Here is a 27,327-nt window from a genome sequence, read left to right on the forward strand (position 1 = left end):
GTTTATTTGAGAATTTAAAGCTCTAGTGACACAGAGGAGAGATCAGCAGACCACATTTCAGGAGGAATCAAGACAGATGTAGTCCTCCCCAAGGAGCCAGCAGCTCAGCACTTTTTCTTTTGGAGGCAGGGAATATGAGCATGTGCTCTTCCCCTTATTTACAGACTGAAGGGACCATCAGTCTTCCCCACTTCCACCATCAATTCTTACCACAGAGGAGTAGGAAACCATTCCAGCTCTCCTCATCACCTGGACTGCTCCTCACAGTACATACAACCATCCTTCTTTGCAAATCAAATGCATTGGGGAAATGAAGAGGCAGCCCCCTTTTTTGGAAAGCCATTAAAACCATGGGAAAAATAACCAAAGTATTGCCTGGAAAACTGAGGCCCTATACATCAGCCACAAAGGACATCCAGCTCATCTAAACCAGATTAGTTCCTACTCAAGGAGATTGTATTTAGCTATCAAGTTTGCTGCTGTGTTCTAATTAGCTCTCAATTCCAGACTTCTGTCAGCCCTTTCAGGGAAGCCAGGCAAGAATAAGATGGATTGAGACTACTATGCTGTTGCACCAGTGCCATCTAGTCAAGAAATTTCCATTTCCTCCATGGATGGACACTGATTTGCATTCAGCTGGCCTGCACTCTTCACCAGTTGAGGCTTATCACCTTAAGTGCACTAAAACAGGGCTTCTGGAAGCAAGCACACTATTGTCTACCCTATTTGCACATGGCGAGATCTAGAAAGGCTGAGAATCTTTCCAGGCAAAGGCAGGTGTCCTAGTGCAGGGTTTGCAGCCACATGTCTGGTAGCCTCCCAGCAATGGCTACAGAGGCTGTCGGTGTAGAAGCACTTCAGATTTGATGCTTTGCGCTAGCCATTCATCCATCAGTGTCAGGGAGGAAAATTATTCTGCTCCTTCCAGAAGGTGAAGGAAAAAATTTACAAGGATGACTGTAAACTTATTTCACAGGGAACTTTAAACAATGAACTCCTCTGTGTGACACACCACAGCTCTCTCTCATGGAGCTTATTTTATTGAAATTTAAAGAATCAGGAGTAAACAAATGCAGCCATTCCTTGTGACACTGTGATTTCATGTCTGATGGGGTGAGGGGGCTGGGTGGAAATCAGTCCCAAACTTTCAATTTTCACTTCACCATGCAGTGAAATTAAGCCAGGATAGTACTGCATCAACCCCGCCAACTTTCCACTGGCTGTTCTATGTGGACTAGGCCCACACATTTCTATTTTTTAGCAATTCCTGGCAAATATCCTGTTAGATTAACAGCAGTTTTACTCCAAAAACATGACGTATAGATAAACAAAAGCAATTCTTCTCTTCCAGAAACCACATCCCCACCATGGCTTCAGGCAGTGCAGGAGGAGTAACAATGGCTCAGAGGGAGCCCCATTGGCATCCCTGTATGTGCACATTGTCCATAAAGCAGTTAGTATCGGATGATTTGCAGTGTATGACATCATTGTGAGGCCTTATCCTGGTTTGCTGACAGTAATAAAGAGGGCAGCGGGGCAGGGAAAGACAAATATCATAGGACAATACTCACAACAGGAAGGCTTGCTCAGCAGCTAGCATGGTTGGGACAAGTCCCTCAAAACTACTCTGTCACAGCTAGTCTTTGGCTAAGACAAAATAAATCTGGTCATGGCAAGTCCAGCTTGGCTGACCTGGCTTGTTCTAGAAGTCCCTAGGTGAAAAGGAAAGCCTGTGCAGAGACCTCAGCCAGTCATAGTCAGCCCAGAGAGCAGGTTTATCACTGGTCAAGGAGCTGGGCAGGGCTAAGACTCAGACCAATGAGTTGTCTAGATCTGTGAGTTTTGAACTCTCTATATAAGTGAGTTCTGAATAATAAAACAGGCTGTTTGTCTTATGACCAAGAGGACTCGCGTCATTATTTCTGTCTCCAACCTACAACTGTTGTGTAATACTTCTCATGTTTCAAATAATGATCAATTTCAGGGCAGAGAAACACTCAATGCACAAATGTATGGCATCTCCAAAAGGTGTGCGGGTTTGCAATGGCAGATTCCTAAGCAAAGCCGAGAGGGAGGTGAGGAGCCACCTCAGAAGAGTGAGCATTAAATATACAAAGTTCTATCACAGGCCTGGCTTTACAGGACACCAAGCTAGGACCTGGCTACTCGACAGCAACAGAGAAACTTGAGGGGACATTCACTGCCTCATCTTGCTCCAACTTACTAATGCCAGCAACAATCCTGCTGCTGGCTGCTGCCAGCTATGGAAAGGAGGGCAAATGTTCAAAAGCAAGTAAGTAAAATCAGAGGTCTTGCCCACAACAAACCCTGCTGTGTTTTGTCCTCCAAACTCCCCCACTTCCTCAGGCTCCTACAGTGAAAAAGAGAAAGAAGGAAGGATGCAAGGGTGCTTTCCCCAAAATGTTCCTCTCAAGGCCAAGAATCTTAGGAGATACTTTATCTTCTACCTAACAATACACTTGTGCCTTTAGTTTAGTTAATTGCTCTTGGCCAAGGAGACTCTGTCTTCAAAAGTCTTAAAAAAATGGAAACATGATACAAAAGTCTCACATGCACTAGAGAAGGAGAAATTAAAATGATGGCACATGGGATTTGGTGCAGAACCAAAAGGCACAGTCACCCACGGCTCAGAGCTGGAGTCCTCCCTCTGCATCCACCTCTAACCCAGACCTTAACACAGTAGCCATTGAACATAAATTGTTGCAGAAGTACCCTAAAGTGAGGAAAGTAACCCTTCTCCCTGTCCAACATCCCAATCCTCTGATAATTGACAATGTAAAAATTAAAGCGTTTTCATGAGATACGTAAATTGGTTCATGACTGCGGCTTAATTCCGGATTTTTATTCCATGTCACAGTGAAGCATAAGAGGGCAAGCGCATATAAATATCTTCTCATTATTTACCTAATGGGAGAGCCACTGCCAAACACAATGCAGAAACTTTATAATCCTCCAGTAAAGTGCAACCGTGCACTTTACCAGTCACAGAACCCAGTCATTGTGCTAGTCTTCCAACTTCATCCAAAACCCCAACTGCAACCACAGCTGTGCCACAAAGCAGCTACGTGATTAAAAAAAAAAACCAAAACCACAAAAGGCCACCACAACAAAAAAACACCACCCACAAAACAAAAAAAACACGAAATCAGTAGGGAAGGTTACTGTACTGTAGTACTAGTAGCATAACAAGGGACATTAATCTCCACTCCTGGTCTGACTCCTTACCTTCATAGCAGGGCAAGAGCTTCCTCCCTTTGGACTGCAGGTCAGGAGGAATGATGTTACAGAAGCCATGGGGCAAGATGTACTCTGTCTCATAGTAGATGTTTTTCCAGCGGTGTGCACATGCCTAAATAGATCATATAACATGGGTTATCGGCCCACAGTCACAGGAGATCACTCCAACCAAGGCAGAGCATGCATGAACAGGAGCACTCAGCATCACCTTCACCCCACAAATCCATTGTACTCTCCTTACATTCCGCTGTTTCTAGCTAAAGTACCTTCTCAGTGTTAGCTTCTGCAGCTCAGGACACTGTCTGACCTAGCAGCTCAGATCTCAGCCTTCACCTGTATATAACTAGGAAAACAAGAGGTCTCAGAGCCTATGCTGGAAATTTCAAAATCTCTGACTGTGCACGAATTCTTGCAGACAGCAAAGCTTTTCTAACTAAAGATGCACTAATACAACCCAGCAAAAGGTGTAGGAATAAAAAAAAAAGGAATAAAAAACAGGAATAAAGACACTGAGACTACTTAGAAGGTTAAACCACCAAATAATGTATGTGTCAGTCAAAGGTTGGTTTCCACTGGGAAAGATAGCTCTGTCTTTTGGTGGCAGATGTGCTGAGCCTTGCTTATTTGCAGTGAATTCAATTGAAAATGCCAAGGATTTTGTAGCAACAAGAGTGGCAACACTAGCCAAGGTGTAGACAAGCTGCAGAGCTCTATAGTGAAGAATGAGATCATCCTGAAAAATAGGACTCACCAGGACACTTGCTCACTACAACTGCCACACAGAGGCACACATGCAAGCAATGTAGAGCCTGGTTCACACCTTCACAGAACTCATTTGCTCCAAAAACTAACACTGCATTGTTGCCAGCCAAACCACAAGTTGGCTTCTGCTCAGGATTTATTTGGAATAAAAGAAAAGGAAAATGTGAAATAGCAAAGGCTTTGAACTTGGTACATGCCAGACCATATCTCCACCTGATCTGAGTCTACACTGAAGTCACTGTAGATGTGTCAATTTATATCACTTAAGGCTTAACCCCATGCCAACAGAGCAAGTCTCTATGCTGCAAATCCTCTCCTCTACATGTCTTCAACTGTTCCTGGAGGCTTTGCATCAACCCCCTTCATGACCCCATATTTGACCCCATCCCCACAGATGAGATACACTCTGTCTTCCATTTCTCTGCGCTACCCCACTTTTCTGTCTCAGCACCTCAGAGCTGCCCATTGGAGCATCTCAATGTTGTTAAAAATTATATCCACTCATAAAACAGGCACAGCTGTGTCACTTCTCCACTAAAGGGCATGGGAAGTGTATCACCCACTGAGAAGCTCAAAATTCAATCCAGCCATCAACAGATTTCAATATACTTATGTCCAGAAAGAAATAAATAGGTAATACTACTCTCAAAGAGCAAAATCAATTGTTCAAAACCTGTTATACTGTTACTAGTGCTACATTTGGAGCCTGATATTTATTGCTTTCCTAATTTCCTGTGCTCAAGGAGAGGCACGTATTTCCACATATGGCTGTCACAGACTGACAGTGAAGGGCTCTGGGGGCTGCAGAAAGTTTTGCATCACACTGCATGCTGCAGGCATGCGTGATGCAAAGGATCCTTCTGAGGGCACTCCGCTCCACAGACAAATGCATGTGAAAAGTACAATAAAGAGCAGCTTTGGAGACTCCTGTATGCACTTTAAGGAGCCTCAGTCATGATTTCGATCCCCACACACTACTCATTCAAAATTCAACAGCAACAGACAACCAACATGTGAAACACTCATTTTCAGCAAAACCAGAAAATAGTTTCTCTCCTGACGGATTTGTGCTGTGAGCACAAATACACACATGCACAACCCTTACAAAGACAATGCCATAAAGACACATACCATCACAGCAACAGTCAAGTCAATTCCAACTCTGGTTATAAACTCAAATGGAGACAGATCAAGAGTATTTTAAAAAAAATTGTTAAGATAAAGGATTGTGGTATTTTAAATTCCTTGATATTTTATATTTCAGAAACTGCAAGATACTCACATAAATTAACCTACTAATTAATCTCTCTCAGAAGAATACAAACAATGGAGACAGGCAGAGCAGCAGCATTTCATCACAAGCAGGTGGCTTTGCTCAGGAGCGAGGTGCAGAAGCCAAAAAATATAAACTGACATAAGAAGAGAAAAAGCTGCTGCTGACTAAGAAAATCAACTGCTTCTGAGTTCAAAATCAACTGGAGGCAATGGGCTCAGTCTAGCAATTCTGGGCAGACTTAAACCAGTCTGTTTAGTCTTGGGTTAATGACCACTTTTCTGTACCTTTATCACAATGTGTATTCAGCAGTTCACCACTGACTGTCTTAGTCTGCAAACCTTGAAGGGATGAACTGTCTTTGGTTACCTGAGTCAGTGCTTCCCCAGATTTCCCTGTGCTACAGCTACAGAATTTGACATTTTCACAATGGATAGGAGTCCAGCAGCTCCTTTTCCTCCTCAGAACTTGTTTCTCTGCAGTCAGACAACCAGCACATTTTTCTCCCTGTCACAACACATCTGATTTTGGTTTTTCTGTCTTCCCAAAAGCACTTAGAGCTGATTACAGCAACAGTGAACTGTTATCATTCAATGTTGCCAAGGCAAGGTGATGATGTTACAGGCTTCCTTCTCTGGCAGCAACAGCACATGCCTGAAGAGGTCTTTGGAATAACAGTGAATTTGAGGCAATTGCAAACAACTGACAGCCTATTTTAGATGTTATAGGTAGGTCCCTGTGCAGTAAGAAAACCATCAGCATACTTCAGTGCTCAGCAGCTACTGCTAGGGTACAGGTTCCAGCTCTACCACAGAACAGTGGAAAAATGATGGAAACTCTTGAAGCAAAATAAAATGCTTCTGAGCAAAGCAAGATGAGATAGCTATTGACAGCCAACACTGCATTACCACAATGAACAGGCCATTTCAGAACTGCTGACACTTGCCTCTTTTGCACACTGTTCCAGCCATGGGCTTTGCTCCACAGGAAGAGCAACACAATGACAGAAATGGCAGGTATTTAGGAAGAGCAAGACTAAGGGATGTGGCTTATCTACAAATCACAATGCACAATCCTTGGTTCCTCTCCTAAGAAAAGTAAAAGAAGGAATTTTACTGCTTCAGTTTGGAAAGAGCAGGCAATCTCAGATGTATTATTGCAGTACTGAGAGTAATGCAGATTGACTGATAGTATATCCAAGGACAAAAAGCTTTCTTATTTAATCTCACTCCTACATTTGTTTAAACCCTCACTGTTTGATGCTTTACTGTTTAATCCATCACACAAACACCAAATTCCGGTTTAGTAAGATCCTGACACAATATGGGCTCAAACACAACCCACATTTTACCAAACACCAGGTAAAGCCCTCTGGCACGCTCCTCACCTTCCCTACTGCTCCCTGCCACTGAAGCTAGTACTCCTATCAGGCAACTGGGGAAGGCTGAAAATAAAAAAAAATTAGGCCACTAAGCAGCTACAAAGTAAAAGTAACAGTTTCTTGATACAACCGACAGTTAAACTGTGGGATTAGTTCATCTAAGACAGGATGTCAAGAGCATATTTCACACAGGCAACTATACTAGTTTATTTAAAAAAAAAAAATCCATCCAGGGTTAGTAACCAGAAAGGTATTACTCTGACTTAAAGGAATCCCTGGAAGAGATGCAGTAAATAGAGCTGTAATGTCTGACAATATAGACTCTATGCACTCCTAACTAAAGAGTTACGAAGTTGTTCATGTTATCTAGCAATTAAAAACAAAAATTTGGCAAATACAGCTACGAGCACATATTCCGACATACCTTCTCAGAACACCAGTTTTTCAGATGGGCTTCAAAGAAAAACTACATTTTAAAGATACGCTAATCCTTACAACTAGAAGAGCACATATACTGAAAACCATCTGTGGGAAAATCACAGATTTTTTTCAGTAAAAAATTCTCAAAACAGAGTATCAACAACCTGAAGCATCCAGGTTATTTCCTTCCACAAAGGAATCTGCATACATTCATTTCAGGCTCTGTTTGTATACAGAAGCCCATATATGTATAATTAGTAGCTCAAGACATTAGTGATAAATAGTAATGAGAATTACATAATTAAACATTCTCCAACATCTAGGCATGATCAGTCTGGTGAGGGGCAGCATAATCTCGTCAGATGGCTGGATTAGGATTGTTTTAAACCAGTGTCACTTGTGGAGACATTTTATCAGTCTAAACTGCACTGAAATAAGCATACAGCCAGCTGTGTATTTTACTTCACCTACATTTCACTTTTAACCTGCTTTATGTGTGAAATTTCTACTCCCTCAGCCCTAATCCAGGTCTATGCCCTCAGCCCTAATCCAAGATCACCCATGTCTCTCACTCTTGTAGCCTCCATTCAGGCAGCCAGCACCCAGCTTGACAGTTGCTTGGCTTTTTGTCCCATCATCATTCCCTTAAAGTATTGTTTCTGTCTAGCGAGATGACCCCTAAGCATCAGCTGCAACCTGTTTCCCTTTGAACCAAAATACACAAATCTGCTATTCTTAAGATATAATTTTGACAAGAAATTTAGAGTTGCCTAAATAAAATGTATGAACAACCTTCTAAAACTTAATTAGGATGAATTTGTCTATTTCAGCCTGATGACCAGACAATGAAAAGGATGCTGCCTCTCAAGGGTAGTGTTATCCTGATCACTGTAAGTTACTACTCAGTTGTCACACACAACTGAGCACACATACAGCCCAGGATACACCTTGAAAAAATGCATTGCTTGCACTAGCATGAATGCCTTAATTTTGCCCTCTGTTGTACATGTTTACAGTGTATTTTATTTATGCTACTCTTTCTCCCCTCCTCTAGTCCTGAACACTTTTAAAACATCTAAGGAAAGTAATGGCAGCCCCGACCACACCAACAATGTATATACCAAGAGAGAAGGCAAAAAAAATCACCGTACTGTGACAGAAAGGTATCAAACCTACCTGCTCTCCCACAGGGAAGTCAGTGCTCAAGGATTTGGGGCATAAGCACCTGGACTCTAAGCACATATTAAAGCCTTTGAGAGAAGCAGGTTTGTCCTCTTGCCTTTCACAGGTGATTGGTACAATAATCACTGCACAAGACCTTTCTCACTAGAAGCTTTTTGACAGTTTGATGTTAAATATAAGGGCAGTCTCTGTATCACGGGAAAGATGGGGCCAACTAAAAGTTTCCTACTCACAAACAATGCTGTTTAGAATTAGCCTGCTGTCAGGGTTACCCTGATACAACCTCAGCATCTGCCTGCCACATATAATATGCACAACATTTTGCAGCAATTTTTTTTTATTTCTGTTAACATCCCAGACTCACTCACCCAGGTAGACAGTCAGATCCCAACCATGGATGTGTATACAGGCAATTATTGATCATAATGTAAAATACCCCTGCATTCTAGAAAGGGTTTGGCCCAGGACTCTACGATATCACAGGAAAAGTTTCACACAGAAATACTATGCATCCTAAGGATGCATCTGCTCTCCTTGTCCTGTCTATGTGCAGAGTAACCACACTGAAGACAAGAAGTCAATTCACACAGTTAACTTAATCCACTCCAGTTAAGACTATTTAAGATTCTTCTACCTTGTTAATAGGAAATTAAGACAGATAAATGAAAAATATGGCCACAAAGAACAATTTACATTTTTCCCTGTAAGTTTTGAGATGCAATTCATATGCTCAAGGAAAATGTATGCTTTCATATTTCCTACATAAACGTAGGCAAACTACAAAAAGAACAAATTAGCAGAATACTTCCCAGACAAATTGTATTTATTCAGTTCAAAGATTTAAATCCTCAGATTTAGGAGGACACAGATTTAGAAGGACTTGGCTGATGCAAGTCAGGTGTGATGGCTTGAAATCCTCCCTCTGTAAATCACATCTTCTGTCTGGGGCTCACTATAAAGGGATTATAGAATCTGCTGCCTCTTGCTCTGAGCTCAGTCAGTCACTGCCAAACACAATCCCGATGTGCTTAGCCAGGTAGCAGCTACATTTTTAACGAGATCAAAGAATAGCATGGACTTACCAGGACACTTCCATCGGCCTTTGGCTGTCTAGCTAGGCTCACACCCATCCATTCATCATCTCTGTCTTCCTTACAGGTCTTTCCACAGAGCATACCCCGAGAATTGCCTACAAAAAAAAAAAAAAAAAAAAAAAAAAAAAAAAAAAAAAAAAAAAAAGGAAAGGCAGCAAAGCAAGGAGACATGAGTTTTAAAAACCTACCAAAGAATCATGACAAGAGATTGCCCATCAAACATCTGACAATGCTTTTCTTTCCCCCTGCATCCTGATAATTTATTGGCTCTTTTGCATTAACTGGGGCAATGTTCTCACTCTTAAGTGGCACCATACACCTAAGCAGCTGAGGACAGACCCTGTTCCCAACATTCAGCAGCTATCACACTATGTCTACAGCTGTACTTAAATGAACCATCGATCCATCAAGTCAATGGAAGAGGTATCAGATTGCCTCCTGAATGCAATCTTGAAAATGAGATCAGGGACCCTTAAAAAAAATGAGGCTGAAATCCGTAGTCCCATCAGGCAGCACACATGAATCCATGACAATTTACAGTCTGGTACAGGACAAACCACTTAGCCACGTGTTAAAAAAAACACCAAAAAAACCATTGTTTTAACACATGTAAGCTTCATAAACAGAAATTCTACTTAGTAGAAGTATGAAAAGATGAATAATGCCTTTTTTTATAGGCAGAGAAAGCAACATGTCACCAAGAAAACCAAAATATTAAAATGCTTCAATCTTTACCATCATTATAGCAGGAAATTTTAGATCATAATTTTACTTTAGGCCTCCACTTTCCCCTGCCTCAGACAGTTCATCAGAGAAACTAAAGACAACCCTGATCCCATGCAATCACTGAGACCACTTTAGTACAAAAAGTAAACTCAAGAAATTACTTGCTGCATTATGAGGGAACCCACAGATCACCACATTACTAATAACACCACATATCATGAGCCCATCACTGCACTGCCTGGGGCCATCCCATGCACTCTTCCTTCAGCACTGCCTGAAGCAGGCAGTAGCACCCTGAAACACTTATGTAGTCACACTGAAGCAGGTGAAGAAAAGACAGAAGCTTAGTTTAAGCAGGGGGAAATTCACATTTACCTGGTTACTCCCTGGTTACTCTCTGGAAAGAGCAAGCAAGGTCATTGGGAGGACACCAGCACCAGTGGGATGTTATTTTGTAATGCTGAAGAGAACATGACACTTCTGCTAATAGTGTTCAAAATCCATCAGGAAAGGCTGATTGCTCCCTCTCAATATTTCAGGGCCAATTTGAAGTTGGCAGAAGAACTGCTAGCCATGTGGTTTGGAATTTTTTGGTTGCCTTCTGCTGTCCCGACATCACAACTACCCACCTCTCCCCATATCCAGTTCTGTGCATCTTCTGTCAGGGTTGGTATGGACTCGACATTTAAACACTGCTCCTGGGGACTGAACAGAGGTGCTGTATTTAGATTCAGCCTTGGGAGCACCAACCAAGACCCTGAAAACCAAAAGCAAAGCAACAAATGATTAATAATTTAAGAAGAAAGGAAAAAAAAACAATACCACCAAGGTTCACATTGCCAGAGCTTCACCAGCAAAAACACTTTTCTTAGCAACCTTGTAAAACAATGACACTGATGCAAAAACTAAAAACACCACACACAATAAAGGCATTTCTCCACAATGAAGGCACAAATATTTTTAACAAATTAAATTTCCACTAGAACTGTAGTATATTTAAAGTGACACATCCTCACCACACATATCCCAAAAGCATTTAGGAAAGCATTAGGATGGATAACAGCATCTGCATCCGTTTTTCCTCAGTTTTAGCTGCATCCCTATCAATCCATTACTGATACACCCACAAGCAGACAAAATCTGAACCTCCCACTGGCTGCATTCTTGCCAGCCAGCCCAAGATTTGTAAGCTTGTTTAGAAAGTGGAGGCCCTCCATTCTCAGAACATTTCATATAATTACATCTTTAAAAAAAAACCAGCAAAAAATCAAGCCAAAAATACAAGCAAATCTCTTCCACAATATATTGCTATCAACAAACATTTACCCTTAAGGCTGTGAAGACTTTACCTGGACTATTTATCCCACATGAGACCTAGTGTTTCTGGGAAGCACCAATGGCCTGCTCTGACCATAGGGTTACCCTACAAAGAAAGACGGTCAGCACTTTTTAATCACTTGCGCTAGGATCTAGTTAAACTCTTTAACAACCCAGCTTCTATTTTCTCATGCCCTAAGGGATGCTTTTTTGAGGAGGATTACAGGGGAAGCACATGCATTAAAGGAGTCCTTTCACTGTCTCCTCATTAAAAGGACAATCTTTCTCAAGCAGTTGTGACCCCAGACCTGGGCAGGTGAGGAGGATGAGGCAGGTTAGCAGGAGGAGGGCAGCTCCGAGGAAGGCAGTGGAGAGCACCACATAGCTAAGTAACAGTTCTGCAATTCTCTTATACTGTCATGCATGACAGAGCTTCTGAATGCAAAAAAATCCTCACTGAAGTTAAGCCCAGGGCAGGAACTAAGGGTGACCATCTCTAAAAGGCTCCAGAAGTCCCCTGTGCAGATCCAGGCTTACGTAGGAGGCAGCAGCTGACCAAGGAGACACTGCTCTTGGTTCAGCCACTAAAGAGCTATTGGTGCACAGTCTGGATACACAACTCTCCCACTCACAGATAGACAGCCCAGCACCAGCCCCAAAATGGATGCTTTCCCTGTTTTAAACAACTTTTCCCGCACCCTCCAATCTAAAGTTCCATACCAATCACCATCCCAGTATACACAGGGAAGGGCACAAGGTGTGCACTTCTCCAGGGTCAGCCTGAGTCATCCAAAAGAGCTTCTCCTGCATCAGAGCCTCATCTATACACAGCAGGAGCACATCTCCACTCCTGACACACTGTCCTGGATGTTGAAGGCAACGAAACTGTCCTGTGGCACTGTTGGGGTTAGGTTTGTTCCTTCTTTCTCTAAAGAATTTTTTCCCCACAAGTTACCAAGGAGACCAAGCATTGGATACTTGAGAGTACTTAACCGAAACAAAGAGGTGGACAAAAGGTGGAAGGGGGAGATAAACTGCAGGTAAAAGACAAAGCTTGAGGCAGCTGCGTGTTTTTTTTTTTTCGGCGTTAGGGGAGACGCGTGTCTGTCGCTCCTCGAGGAGCTCAGCCGCCGCAAAGCACGCCGAGCGGAGAACGGCTGTTGCTGGCTGGAGGAGTTTCACTGTGGCCAAAGGGATCCAGTCCTGGGAAATCTACTATCACCGGGTCAGCCTGAATCCGGAGTTTTCCCGGCCACTCGCGGGGAGCTGGTCCAGGCCCTACCTCGTCATCGGCTCCTTCGGCGCTGCTCGTCTTGCTACAGCGTGACCCTGCACCCCCTGCGCTGCCGGGGCATCCTGCCCCTGCCTGCCGGGACACTCTGCCATCCCAGCTACCAGCCTGGGACTTTTCCACTGTTTCAGCTTGGTGCTCTGAGGATCCTGCAGGGACACCGAAACCAAACTGCCCTGGGTTTTGTGAAACAAAGCCCTCAAGGTTCTTGGTACTGTTGTCGTTTGTCATTAACGCTGTAGTTGTTTGGTGGGGGGGGAGTTTTTTTGTGTTTGTTTGCTTTGTATTACATACTAGTAAAGAACTGCTATTCCTATTTCCCAAATCTTTGCCAAAGAGCCTCTGATTGTAATTTTACCTGGCAGATACCTGTCTTCCTAAACCAAGACAGATTTTGGCGCCCAAGTGTGGGGCTTGAGGGCACTGAAAAAAGAAAAGGGAAGAGAAATAGCAGTTCTTAAATAACCTAGTACTTTCTTTTGTGTGCGTTGGACATAAAAACCTCATTAGGCTGCATCATGTGGTCTAACTTAGCCTGGTTTGGGTGGCATGTGGTTGTGGCTGTATTCCTTCCATTTGCAGGCCCTTATCTAAACATGGGCCCTATAACTAAGGCTACTGTGACTGTCATCCAGTTTATTTTATGGCTTAATAAGGTGAAGAACTCAGGGATTTTTAATTTCCTCTGGAAGGCAGGCACATGGATTCAGGGCTATCGTACACTAACTGTGTGTTTTTGGAGTTACTTTAACAATGGTACCTACTGTGAGGAAATGACACCGGGGGAAGTTTCTTTTTCCCAACCCTTTACCCATCTCTTTGGGTCTGCCCCACCAGTTTTTGAAGAGTTTAAATCCTCTCTGAATGCTAATGATATCATACAATGGCTGGTGCTGCTAATAGGCGTATTCTATTTAGCATTCAGAGATAAGGGAAGATTGACCTGGATAACCACCCTGATACCTACCTCACAGAATAGGGATGATACCCTAGAGCCTGACTCTGCCCCACAGCCTGCCTCAGAAAGGACCCACCCGGATTTGGTTGAGGTTCTGGTAAAAGAGATACATGAGATGGGCAAAATGCTGAAGGAGTACATTTCCCCAGTTCATAAAAAACCCTCCCCCTGCCCTGAGAAGGCAGAGACTGATGGTGCAGCAGTGGAACCCACAGACGTTACAACTGTCCAGGTTCCAGCTGAACCACAAGGGCAGCCACAGCCAGCAGCAGTCGCCCCTGTGGAAACAAGGAAGTGTAAAGTGAAATCGTCAGATCCTGGTATTAAGGATAAGAAAGGAGGGTCCTCACAGTCCACAGAAGAGCCACAGGTTGAGATCATCACTGAGTCCCTGACATATGAAAGTCTACATAATCTGCAAAAAGATACTGCACGACGAGGACGTGAGGCTTATACAGCCTGGCTACTTCGAGTCTGGGACCTTATGGGTACAGGTGTGCAACTGGATAGTGCTGAAGCAAGGAATTTGGGACCCTTGACCCAGGACTCAGGTATAAATCAGGTATTCGTAAGAGAGCAAAGGCCCCTTCCCCTTTGGGAACGACTTCTAATGAGTGTGAGAGAGAGATTTGTCCACAGAGACAGAATGCAAGAGCACAACAATAGAATGCGATGGAAGACCCTTGAGGAAGGAATCCAACAGTTGAGAGAAGTGGCAGTATTGGAAGTACTTTTTGGGAGGACCGGACAGCATGATAATGACCCCGACAAGGTTAGATGCACAGGGCACATGTTGTGGAATCTGGCAACTCATGGACCATCCCAATATGCCACATTCATCGCAACAATTAATGCCGAGGATAACCGAGAGACAGTGGGTTCTGTTGCCAACAAGCTCAGAATTTATGAAAGTATGATCAGTGGCCCAATGCAGGCTCATGTCTCTGCGGTGGTGAAGGAACTCAAAGAGGAGATGAGGGAAATGAGAGAGGAGATGAGAAGGAACAGTTCCCATGTAGCACCGGTGCGAGTCACAGGCCCCAGAATCAGAGCCCAACATCCCCCAGCGAGAGAGAGAGGGTACACCCCTCGAGCTGACCTGTGGTTTTATCTGTGGGACCATGGGGAGGACATGGGAGCGTGGCATGGGAAACCTACTTCTGTCCTGGCAGCACGGGTACGTGAGCTCAAGGAGAGAAACGCTAACAGAGGGAGTTCCACTAGAATGAAGGTAGCCTCAGCCTCCCATGAGCAAGCTGCCAGGTATTACGGAGGTGGGAATGCTGTGTCAGATTCCCTCGAAGGAACCTCTACCATGTATGTCCAAGAAGGGAATAATAACCAGTGCTAGAGGGGCCCTGCCTCTAGCCAGGAAGAGGCATGGGAAAATCGGGTTTTTTGGACTGTGTGGATTCGATGGCCTGGCACATCAGAGCCACAAAAATATGAAGCTTTGGTAGATACTGGGTCGCAGTGTACTCTAATGCCATCGGGACATGTGGGGGCAGAACCGATTTCCATTGCCGGGGTGACGGGGGGATCACAGGAATTGACTCTGGTTGAAGCCGAGGTGAGCCTGACCGGGAAGGAGTGGCAGAAACTTCCGATTGTGACCGGCCCAGAGGCTCCATGTATTCTGGGCATAGACTTCCTCAGGAATGGCTATTATAAAGACCCTAAAGGACTCAGATGGGCTTTTGGAATAGCTGCTGTGGAGACAGAGAACATTAAGCAGTTGAACACCTTGCCGGGACTATCAGAGAACGCATCTGCAGTGGGACTCCTGAAGGTAGAAGAACAAGTACCTGTTGCCACCTCGACAGTGCACCGTCGGCAGTATCGGACAAATCGGGACGCCGTGATCCCCATCCACAAGATGATCCGTGAGCTGGAGAGCCAAGGGGTGGTCAGCAAAACCCACTCACCCTTCAACAGCCCCATCTGGCCTGTGCGCAAGTCTGATGGAGAATGGAGACTGACTGTGGACTATCGTGCATTGAATGAAGTGACTCCACCGCTGAGCGCTGCTGTGCCGGACATGCTGGAACTTCAGTATGAGCTGGAGTCCAAGGCAGCGAGGTGGTATGCCACTATTGACATTGCCAATGCATTTTTCTCCATTCCTCTGGCTGCAGAATGCAGGCCTCAGTTTGCTTTCACCTGGAGGGGCGTGCAGTACACCTGGAACCGGCTGCCCCAGGGGTGGAAACACAGCCCCACCATCTGCCATGGGCTGATCCAGGCTGCACTGGAGAAGGGTGAGGCTCCAGAACATCTACAGTACATCGATGACATCATTGTGTGGGGAAAGACTGCAGCTGAAGTGTTCGAGAAAGGAGAGAGGATCATCCAGATTTTGCTGAAAGCCGGGTTTGCCATCAAGAAGAGCTAAGTCAAGGGACCTGCCAGAGAGATCCAGTTCCTGGGAGTAAAGTGGCAAGATGGACGGCGGCAGATCCCCACTGAGGTCATTGATAAGATCACAGCAATGTCTCCACCGACCAGCAAAAAGGAAACACAAGCTTTCCTAGGAGCCATAGGTTTTTGGAGGATGCACATTCCTGAGTACAGTCAGATCGTGAGCCCTCTCTACCTGGTTACCCGCAAGAAGAACAATTTCCACTGGGGCCCTGAACAGCAACAAGCCTTTGCCCAGATCAAGCAGGAGATTGCTCATGCAGTAGCCCTTGGCCCAGTCAGGACGGGACCAGATGTGAAGAATGTGCTTTATTCTGCAGCTGGGAACAACGGTTTGTCCTGGAGCCTTTGGCAGAAGGTGCCAGGGGAGACCCGAGGCCGACCACTGGGATTCTGGAGTCGAAGTTACAGAGGATCTGAAGCCAACTACACTCCCACAGAGAAGGAGATCTTGGCCGCCTATGAAGGAGTTCAAGCCGCCTCAGAAGTGATTGGCACAGAAGCACAACTCCTCTTGGCACCCCGACTACCAGTGCTGGGGTGGATGTTTAAAGGAAAGGCTCCCTCCACGCACCATGCCACCGATGCCACATGGAGCAAATGGACTGCCCTCATCACACAGCGTGCCCGTATTGGAAACACAAATCGCCCTGGGATTTTGGAGATAATTACAAACTGGCCGGAAGGAGAAAACTTCGGTCTCACGGACGAAGAGGAGCAGGAACAAGTGACACGGGCTGAAGAAGCTCCTCCGTACAACCAACTGCCAGCAGAAGAAACACACTACGCTCTTTTCACTGATGGTTCCTGTCGCATCGTGGGAATGAACCGTAAGTGGAAAGCAGCCGTATGGAGCCCCACACGACAGGTTGCAGAAGCCACTGAAGGAGAAGGGGGATCAAGTCAGCTTGCTGAACTCAAAGCTGTTCAATTAGCCCTTGACATTGCTGAAAGAGAGAAGTGGCCAAAGCTCTACCTCTACACTGATTCGTGGATGGTAGCCAATGCTCTGTGGGGCTGGCTGGAAAGGTGGAAAAAGGCCAACTGGCAGCGTAGAGGAAAACCAATCTGGGCTGCTGATGAATGGAAGGACGTTGCCACTCGTGTAGAGAAGCTGCCTGTGAAAGTCCGCCATGTAGATGCCCATGTTCCCAAGAGTCGGGCTAATGAGGAACACCAAAACAACAAGCAGGCAGATCAGGCTGCCAAGATAGAAGTGTCAAAGATAGATTTAGATTGGCAACACAAGGGAGAGTTGTTCCTAGCCCGATGGGCCCATGATGCCTCGGGTCATCAGGGCAGAGATGCCACCTATAAGTGGGCCCGAGACCGAGGGGTGGATTTAACCATGGACAGTATTTCTAAGGTTATCCATGACTGTGAGACGTGCTGCAATCAAGCAAGCCAAGCGGGTGAAACCCTTATGGTATGGTGGGCGGTGGTCCAAATATAAATATGGGGAAGCCTGGCAGATTGACTACATCACCCTTCCCCAAACCCGCCAGGGCAAGTGCTATGTGCTAACCATAGTGGAAGCCACCACTGGATGGTTGGAGACCTACCCTGTGCCTCATGCTACTGCCCGGAACACCATCCTGGGCCTGGAAAAACAAGTCCTGTGGAGACATGGCACCCCTGAGAGAATCGAGTCGGACAATGGGACTCATTTCAAGAATAGTCTTATAAGCACCTGGGCTAGAGAACATGGCATTGAGTGGGTGTACCATATTCCTTATCATGCACCAGCGGCCGGGAAAGTTGAACGGTGCAATGGCCTGCTTAAAACTACCTTGAAGGCACTGGGTGGGGGAACCTTCAAGAATTGGGATATTAATTTAGCAAAGGCCACCTGGTTGGTGAACACTCGAGGCTCCACCAACCGAGCAGGTCCTGCCCAATCTGAGCCCTTGCAAACGACAGAGGGAGATAAGGTTCCAGTGGTACACATGAGAGGTATGCTGGGAAAAACTGTTTGGATTAATCCTGCCTCCAGCAAAGACAATCCCATCCGTAGGGTTGTCTTCGCTCAGGGACCAGGTTGCACCTGGTGGGTGATGCAAAAGGATGGAGAGACCCGATGCATACCTCAAGGGGACCTTGTTTTGGGGTGAACTACCCATGACAATGTGGCTGTATCCATATTTGCATATATATATATATGTATTTTTAACAGTTAAAACTCAATGTAATATGTTGGTATGGGAAAAAAATTCGGGGTGGATAATGTTGGGGGTTAGGTTTGTTCCTTCTTTCTCTAAAGAATTTTTTCCCCACAAGTTACCAAGGAGACCAAGCATTGGATACTTGAGAGTACTTAACCGAAACAAAGAGGTGGACAAAAGGTGGAAGGGGGAGATAATGCAGGTAAAAGACAAAGCTTGAGGCAGCTGCGTGGTTTTTTTTTTCGGCGTTCGGGGAGACGCGTGTCTGCCGCTCCTCGAGGAGCTCAGCCGCCGCAAAGCACGCCGAGCGGAGAATGGCTGTTGCTGGCTGGAGGAGTTTCACTGTGGCCAAAGGGATCCAGTCCTGGGAAATCTACTATCACCGGGTCGGCCTGAATCCGGAGTTTTCCCGGCCACTCGCGGGGAGCTGGTCCAGGCCCTGCCTCGCCATCGGCTCCTTCGGCGCTGCTCGTCTTGCTACAGCGTGACCCTGCACCCCCTGCGCTGCCAGGGCATCCTGCCCCTGCCTGCCGGGACACTCTGCCATCCCAGCTACCAGCCTGGGACTTTTCCACTGTTTCAGCTTGGTGCTCTGAGGATCCTGCAGGGACACCGAAACCAAACTGCCCTGGGTTTTGTGAAACAAAGCCCTCAAGGTTCTTGGTACTGTTGTCGTTTGTCATTAACGCTGTAGTTGTTTGGTGGGGGGGGAGTTTTTTTGTGTTTGTTTGCTTTGTATTACATACTAGTAAAGAACTGCTATTCCTATTTCCCAAATCTTTGCCAAAGAGCCTCTGATTGTAATTTTACCTGGCAGATATCTGTCTTCCTAAACCAAGACAGGCACTTGATACATTTACAAAAATATGAGAAAGCCCCGTGTTAAGAGACCATTTTCTCTGAGGTTTTATAGGCTGAACTGCTCATTTTGGAGAATTCTGATGGAACTGCACTCTTGCACTCAACATACATATCATGCTTTCACAAGTGAGGAAAATTAATGTCCAAAATACTTGGTAAATAATAAATAATTGCTAAAACCTACAAAGGCTGCACACTTGAGGAGCAAGTGCAAAGGAGCTTGGAAAATAGCTCTAAATGGAAATCCTACTAGGCAAGCAGCAGATATAAAATCAAATGCCAGTCATTTCATTTACACAGGCAATGAATGCATAACATTCACTTATTGACATTCATGAGGTCTAACAAAAATAAACATTACTAGCTTAAAGAGTTACAGGCTCAAACTGCAAAAGGAAACATCATGTTTTCTATGACCTGTTATAATAATATGACAACACAGGTCACACAGAACTCCAGTTTAAAAGAAGTCCTGCTCTAACCTAAGAAAAGTAAATACAGTTTAGCAACTAGTGCACAAGATACCTTGGGTTGCAACATGAAAGACAGAGCCATGGTGCCTAAATTAAAAAGACTTTTTATCTCTCTTTAAAAAGATGAATGGGAAAAATTGATAATTAAAAATTTGAGCAAGATACTGGCACAGATGTCTTAAGCAATTATACCTTTCAAAAAGAAAACATTGCTGTTTCTTCATGTTGACTGAGCAGAAAGAAGCAGTCAGCGATGTGTGCCAATGACAAATCTATTTTGGATTGTCCTGAATGTCCATACATTCAAATTTGATATTTCACATACAGCACACTATATCATCTTAGGATATTGTCTCATTCTTTCACTCTTGCCCCTAAAACTCAGCAGCTGAAACCTTTGCAGAGCTACTGTCTTATCTGGCATGATCCATGTTCCCCCACGTCCTAAGATGGTACCTTCAGGGACACGGGAGGTCTTCTGTTGGCTCACGTGCTTTTTGTTCGCTATTTGTTACATACCAATCCCTTTAATTTTATTCTAAGGTTTAAGACTGGAATATTTCCTTTGTCAACAAAAATACTTTTTTACTCTTTCACTAGCTTCTGTATGTTATGCCTTAACTGTTGTAAGGAAGTCACCCATTTAACTATCATGAGACTTTTCAGCAGACCTGGATAGATGACTCATTTCCATCTAAAAATTTTGGGACTCCTGGAACAAAAAAAACACCTGTTTTGTAGCTCCTCTACATATTTAAAACACCTTTGAAATCTTTTGCAATGTCTATGAAACAGCACTGCCATCAGAAAAAGTGTTTTTTCTCTGCTACTATATCAAATCAGAAACTCTTCTCAAAACAAAGTTTTAGCGTCTAATAGCATCTTCTCTCGTTTCAGTACTGTGGAATCTTGCCTGACATAAACACAGAAGACAAACACAGCTAGAAGAAGTACAACTTTCCAGCATATTCCAAATAGTTCAACCAGCACTTGTTTAAAATGACTGATTTTTGCAGTACAGATTTCCAATGCTACTATATGACTACTCGGGCTGTTGGCAAGCAAGCACCAGCAGTTCTCCAGCCTCTTGCCACAAGGCTTACTATGTGAGTAATACTCTCTGCAGAGATTATTGATGAGCACAGGTTCTCACCACAACCATACTATTCCACAGGAAGCTCCGAGAATATTAGTGAGTAGCTGCATGAAGATACCTTGAAGGGGAAACCCCATCAAGAGAAAGAGGTTACTTTCTATTCAGAAAGGAAGAGAACCAAGAACAGGACGAAAGGAGTTTGGAGCCATTTTCCTTGAGGTGTACAGAAATCTGTAAGCAATAGCCTCATCCCACTGGCTCTGTGGGAAAAAAAAAAGTATTGGGGTTTAAACCAAATAGGGAGCAGTAAGCAGAAAGGCCACTTAACTTTCTCTTCTTGCATCCATACTCACACGATCAAGGATAAACTTCTTCCATCTGTATTGAGAAAACTATGCAGCTGCATGGCCATCTCACTGAAGGAGTTGCAGCAGCCAATTTTATTGGATGACAAGAAGCTTTCTTGTCCTCAGAGGAATTCACACCTTCTTAAAATTACTTCCTGAAGAACAGTAACGATCACTTCCCTGGTAATTGACCCTCAGGACATACAGATTTGGAAATTAAGAGTTGCTTTTAACAGAAGGAACAGTGAGCAAAAGTGCAGAGCTGACCGATGGCTGAAGAGATGTCAAGCACATTAAGCATGGATCTACAGCACGACAGCAGTGATTAGACTATCACAGTTTAAAGACTGAGGACTGCAGGTACCTCACCTCACTGCAATGTTAAGTGGCAGGGGAAAAAAGTCTTTAAATATCCTCACATACCACAGCTCATTTCAAAAGCAGTACCAGAGAAGGGTGCCCTACCATCATATCCCAGTTGAGTTTCTCCCCTTTAGAAAGGCCTTTGTTACTTGCAAAAAAAAAAAAAAAAAAAAAAAACAACCAACCAACAACAACAAACCCAACCACAAAACAAAACAATTAACTGAAATTAAATGCCATGTTTCATCCATTACATGCAGAGCAAGCAGCAGGAGGGCTGGATGATCCATGACCAATGACAGCAAGCTCTGGTACCTCAAAATTCCATGGCAGGATCTACAGTATCACTGGTCAGATTATGCACACAACACCCAGTCTCCACTAGGTCAGTCTGTTCCCGCACCTTTGACAAATAACATAGAGAAACAAAAGTTTTCAGCTCCCCTAAAGTTGCTGAATAGAGCTTAAAGACTAAACCGGAAAAAAAAAAAAAAAAAAAAGGACATAAAGGTATACACAAGGGATGATAAATGTGACTGGAACCAGTGGAGAAACAGATAAAGAAGCCTACAGTGTGTGTTTGGGCAAGTTATGTAACAAGAAGCAATAGTGCGTGCCCAAAGAAACGGTTCAAGGAAAGGTCACTTCTAATATTGAAGCATTCAGTGCATACAACCACTAGAGAACCCTCTTAATAAACCTCAAGAACCATAAAAGGACTTTCAGGAGGCAGACGCATGTAAAATAGTTCTAGACAAGTGATGTCTATGTATTGGATAAGAAATATGTTCTAATGAATATATATGATTATGATAAGTATCTTCTTGTGAAGTCTCACAACATATGCAGAACAAGGAGAGATCAGCACCGTGTCCTGTGCAGATAAAGAATGCCTGCTGTCTAATTGTATTTTTTCTTTCAAGTTGTATTTGAAAGCTTATTCCATCCAATTTTGGATCGCCCCCCTTCTGATTGCACACAAGTTTACATGACATGCTAACAGCACATATCAATTGGCCCAAGATGCTGAACAACCTTCATTATTTCAGCAGCAGTACAAACAGGTGAAGAGCAGGGCTGAGGGAATGATGCAACAGCACAGAAACCAGACTCATTCTTTACTGTAAAACTCACAGCAGGACACCATGCAACTAAACTGACTACATTACTTTTTCATGCCAGATCATTTTTCCAGACAAGATTAAAAGGTCACCCTAGACTTGCTGAGAGATTTGAGGGTGTCAGCAAGAAGGGGTCATAAGGAAGGAAAGGGAGAGAGAGACTAAAGTAATATCTAATTCTTTTTAAAAAAGAACAACCAGAGATTTCAAATTATTAATACTTTTTATTTGCACAAAAAAAATATTTTTTACTGTCTGCAGTCATTTCTTGGTTGTTTTTTGAGTCCTTACTCCAAGTTTCAGAATTATATCCAGAGAGCAGAAGCACTTCAGCTTGTCCCTGCTCCAAATGCAACCAGCCACCTGGTTTCTTGCTGAAAATGGCAATGATAAATAACTGAGTACACCTGTCAAAATTTACATCTATAAAACCCACTTAAGGAAGGAAAAGCAGGCATTGTCAGAAAGGCAATAAATTTCAGCACATCTGTGTCGAGACACCTGTCTAGAGACAAGAAAATGTGCAAAAACAGCTCAATGGAACCATCGTTGCAATCAACATTGCAGAAAACCTCAAAGGCACTGACTTACTTGTTCCACTGTTGTAGCTGTGGCTGAACACTCATATTTCATTATAATTTCCGTGTGCAGCAGCCTGACTATTCACATTTATCTGACATAAGATTTCATACCAAATACCCCACCTCCCCTTATTTTCATTCTACATGAATATTTGGCTCATATAAAGCCTGAAGGAATCACCAAACCCTGAACCAGTTTACTGGAAACCTACAGGCCTAAGGTAGGCAATACAGAGAGGCGCCTTTGTGGTGTTGGAAAACAAAGAATTTTCCATGGAAGATGTGGCTATGAGAGATACCATCTTAATATGAATAGGTGACTATGTGTATATATAACTATATATATATACATACACACAAATATATTCACATACACCAGCACATGGACAAGCCTACAGAACACAACATAGCTCTCATGAAGAGAAGTGCATTAGGAGAGTATCAGGCCCACAAGCAGTAAAGAGCAAGAGTTCCCTGAATATTTTCAAATGCTTGAGAGCATATAAACATATGAAAGAACTTTAGATGGGCAGGAGCCCTATCAGCCTCAGATATGATCAATCACATTTTTGCAGGCTCACGTAGTGCTAAACTCACTGGGCAAGCCTTCAATGCTCAAAATATCACTGTCTATAGTTACGTTACTTTAACTACTTCCCATTTCAGTGTACAGACCAAATGGACATGAGAAAACTGAAATCATAGCTCTTCCTTGGATATATCCAAGTCACAAGAAGAAAGAAAAAAAACTTGACCCATAAAACCAAACAATACCCCTGACTTTTAAGATGAACTTCTTCAGAAAACTGGAACAAGGCTGCATATACTTTTAAGACACATTTATTATTGACCTTTAGGATGTGCACACATACATTACGAACACAACTGCTCATAGCACACTAGAATCAAGGGGAGTGTAAAAATACTCTTCTCCCAAGTTGTCATCACAGTGTCTGCTGGAAACAGGATTTTGAAGTACCCATAAAAGCAAACTTCCTGGCCTCACAATGAAAAAAGGAGCTTTATCATCAGTGGTGACAATCCCACCCTCATGATTTCTTGACCATGCGGATGCTGACCATATGTTAACCTTTTTGGGTGTTAGGCCTAACAGCTTTTTTATTTAAAAACATTTAATGATCTTAGATGTTGGGTTTTGAGGGTTTTTTCTTCTGGATGTCACAGAAGAAAGCACCATGAATCAGCTCCACTTTAAAAAAAAAAAAAAAAAAAAAAAAAAAAAAAAAAAAAAGTTTACATAATTTTGAGCACCAGACTTAAGATCCCTGCCTTCAGACAGATGCCCAGCACTTAAAGGCCAGCATGTTTCTAAATGAAGTGAGGGGTCTCTGCAAGACTACTCCCTTGTCCACCTTCCCTTCCAAAAATATCACACCATCAGGTGCTGGTACAAATTTTCTGAAGCTAATTCATATTAACAATCAGAATGACAGATACCCATAAAAAGCAACAAATTCTACCACTTTTGTCCCACCACACTGCACTAGATCAGCATTTCACTCACACCATTGCAAATCCTCAGCAACTTTTGTTGAATAAAAGTTCCTTTCAGACTTTCTACCCTCCATTGACTCCTGACCTAAGTTAAGCACTGCTTTAAACTGAGATCTTTTATTCTCTCGGGATGCTTTTCCTCTATGAAATCCTCTTATAAGGGCTTAAAAATGAAAGCTCCATGAAAGCCACTATGGAGAAAGGCAGAGCAGAGAACTACTTGTGAACTAAAGGATGTGAAAGAAATTCATTTTTAAAGATCTATATGCCAGAATGAATACATTTATTTAAACCACAGTGCACCAAAGTTCCACCATCAATAGCTGAATATCTAAGTATAAAGAGATAAAGGCATGCTTTGTGGACGCTTGCTGGCAGCAGTGGCTCCTACTCACATTAGAAGTGCACCAGATTACACCAACTAGGTCCAATTAAGAAAAATCACTTTTAATTCTAACAAAGAGCCTCTAACCAAGAAAACAAACAGACTATGGTCCAATGCTCTTTTCGATCAACGGGAAAATAAGAAGCTTGCCAGTTTCAGAAATTTTTGGATGTAGAAAACTTTCTATCTTCGGCCCTCCTTTTTTTTTTTTTTAAGTTACACAGACATTTCTGTGACAGATAAGAATTGTTATGAAGTTATAAGTTGTTGGTTATAGAGTTGTAATGTTTTGTTAAATTTAGTTCAAGAGTTATAATGCTGTTTGGCAGTTTTGTCCACTCTGTATCCCTTACCCCAAAATCCACTTAGCCTTTCTGTCGAGTCAAGCTGTTGCTGCTCCCTGGCATCACTGCTCCCTGGCATCACTGCTCTCCATTTCTGCTGCTGCTTTACCTGCCTGCACCCTGCCTGCACCCAGCCTGTCCCATTGGCTAGTTCCCTGCTTGCTCCACTTCCTGTCAGATCCTCTTCCTACTTCCTGCTGACAACTGGCCTGTCAGTTAGGCTGCTGCTGCTGCCACCCTTATGGGAATTAAAAGAGCCCAGCTGCATGATGGGACCATATCAACACCAAGAGCCCCTAGCCAAAACGAGCCAACTCAAAGTTTAAATTTGCCAAGGACAGCACTGGACTAACCATACACAAGGGTATTTATGCCGAGGGTTTTCATAAGCTTTTGTGTCTCACCATAACTTACAAAGTACTTAAAGAGCAAGACACCCCTGGACTCCATGAGGCAAGCAGAGTTCTTTGGAACCCCCTGAGGCAAGAACTCCCACTCTGCAGCACGGGCAGCAAAGTGGATTGCACCTCCTCCTCAGCGGTGTGGACGAAAGGGAGCAGCAGCGGCGTAGGCCACCCCTCGAGACCCTGTTTATTAATAAAGGCATTTAAAGGAGGAAACTGTGTCTCCTGCCATTTATAACAATTTCCACTACGATCTGGAAGCCTCTCTTCAGCCTCCGAAGGAATTTTGACCCTTGCCAGGCAGAGTGCAAGGAGTTCAGCTCTGCGAACGCTGACCGCGCTGCTCCCGCTGGAGGTTACTGCTACTGGAAACATTTCTCATTAACACGGCAAAACCCATCATCTTTCGTACCCCGTGCGCTTTTTCGTACCCAGTCAAGACGATGAACTGCTTAATATTTCCCTGGAGGAAGGAGGATCGAGCACAGCGTCCAGATATCGGCCGTGGGCCGGCTGGCGCTTGAGGACAATTAGGTCTCAATGCCGAGTGCCGGCTACCAGCCCAGAAAGGACATCTCCGTTAAAACACCTCCCAGCGCGGGGCCCCCTGCTCACATCAGGGAAAGCCCTCGTGCATAAGGGGCGCGGAGCCCACAACTCTTGACTTCAACGCACCCACACGAAGAGGCGGACCGAGCGCGGGGAGAGGCCCCGCAGCCAGGGCGGAGGCCCTCTTTCGCTGCCCTTGCGAGGGAACTCGGGTTCTGCCGGCTCGCTGCGGGAGATGTGGCTGCCAGGAAGGATGGATATCCCGGCAGCGACCACCCGGCCGCGTCCCCGCCGCCAGCCGCGCCCGCGTCGACCCCGGGAACGCAGGAGCCGTGCTACTCACCACCGCGTGCTGTCATGGTAGTGCTGCAGCACCGAGTACCCAAAGAAGGAGCCGTTGGGACCCCGGAAAATCACGGGGCGACCCACGTCCACGTTGTAGGAGCGCACCACGGCCACCCACAGCAGCGTCCACAGCACCCGCGCTCCGCGCTGCCGCGCCTCCAGCATCCTGGGAGTCCCGAGACAGCCACCCGTACCGGAGCCGCTAAGTGCTGAACTTCAACTCGCCAACCCCACGCTGCCCCCGGCGCCCACCCCGAGGTGGAGTATCCGGGCCGGCCTCGGATTTTGTGCCCGCCCCGCCGCGCCCCGCGGGCATGGCGCGCCCCTCCGCCTGGGCCGCCCGCGCCGGCCGTGGCGCTGGCGCCCCCTGGCGGCTCCGGGCAGCACCTGCCGTGCCGCACCCGACCCCGCCGCCCGTCGGCTCCGAAAGGCGCCGTCCTCGGCTCTTCCGCCCCGCTCCCGCCGCCACGGCACCCGCGCGTGTCCCGCCAGGCCCCACAGCCACCCCTCGGTGTCCCACTCTTCCACGAAACTGCCTGTCAGCTGTGGCTTGCTTTCAGTATTCCACCTACTCCCGTTCTCGCGCAGCCCCTCCCCCCGACGGCGTCTGGAAGGGGAAGAGGGAAATCACAAAGTTTAGGGCAGAAAGATATGGAGGAATCAGTCCTGCCTTCCATTAGTTTGAGGCTATCAGCCCTGCT

General features: G+C 44.8%; 1 protein-coding gene across 2 annotated transcripts in view; it reads right to left on the reverse strand.

The window, feature by feature from the left end:
• Positions 1-26,856, reverse strand: part of ITGA9 (integrin subunit alpha 9) — a 256,223-nt gene extending 229,367 nt beyond the window's left edge. For both annotated transcript variants that reach the window (XR_010722201.1, XM_066190554.1), the window contains exons 1-4: positions 26,625-26,856; positions 10,726-10,853; positions 9,359-9,465; positions 3,247-3,370 (exon numbers count right to left, since the gene is read on the reverse strand). Coding sequence is in view for 1 of the 2 variants with exons in the window: in XM_066190554.1 (XP_066046651.1) it covers positions 3,247-3,370; positions 9,359-9,465; positions 10,726-10,853; positions 26,625-26,791 (526 nt within the window). In the remaining variant the exon portion in view is untranslated. The remainder of the gene's footprint in view (positions 1-3,246; positions 3,371-9,358; positions 9,466-10,725; positions 10,854-26,624) is intronic.
• Positions 26,857-27,327: the final 471 nt, after the last annotated feature.

Source organism: Chamaea fasciata, unplaced genomic scaffold (assembly GCF_029207755.1).
Source record: "Chamaea fasciata isolate MVZ Bird 193981 ecotype frontalis unplaced genomic scaffold, bChaFas1.0.hap1 SCAF_1, whole genome shotgun sequence".
NCBI lineage: Eukaryota > Metazoa > Chordata > Aves > Passeriformes > Sylviidae > Chamaea > Chamaea fasciata.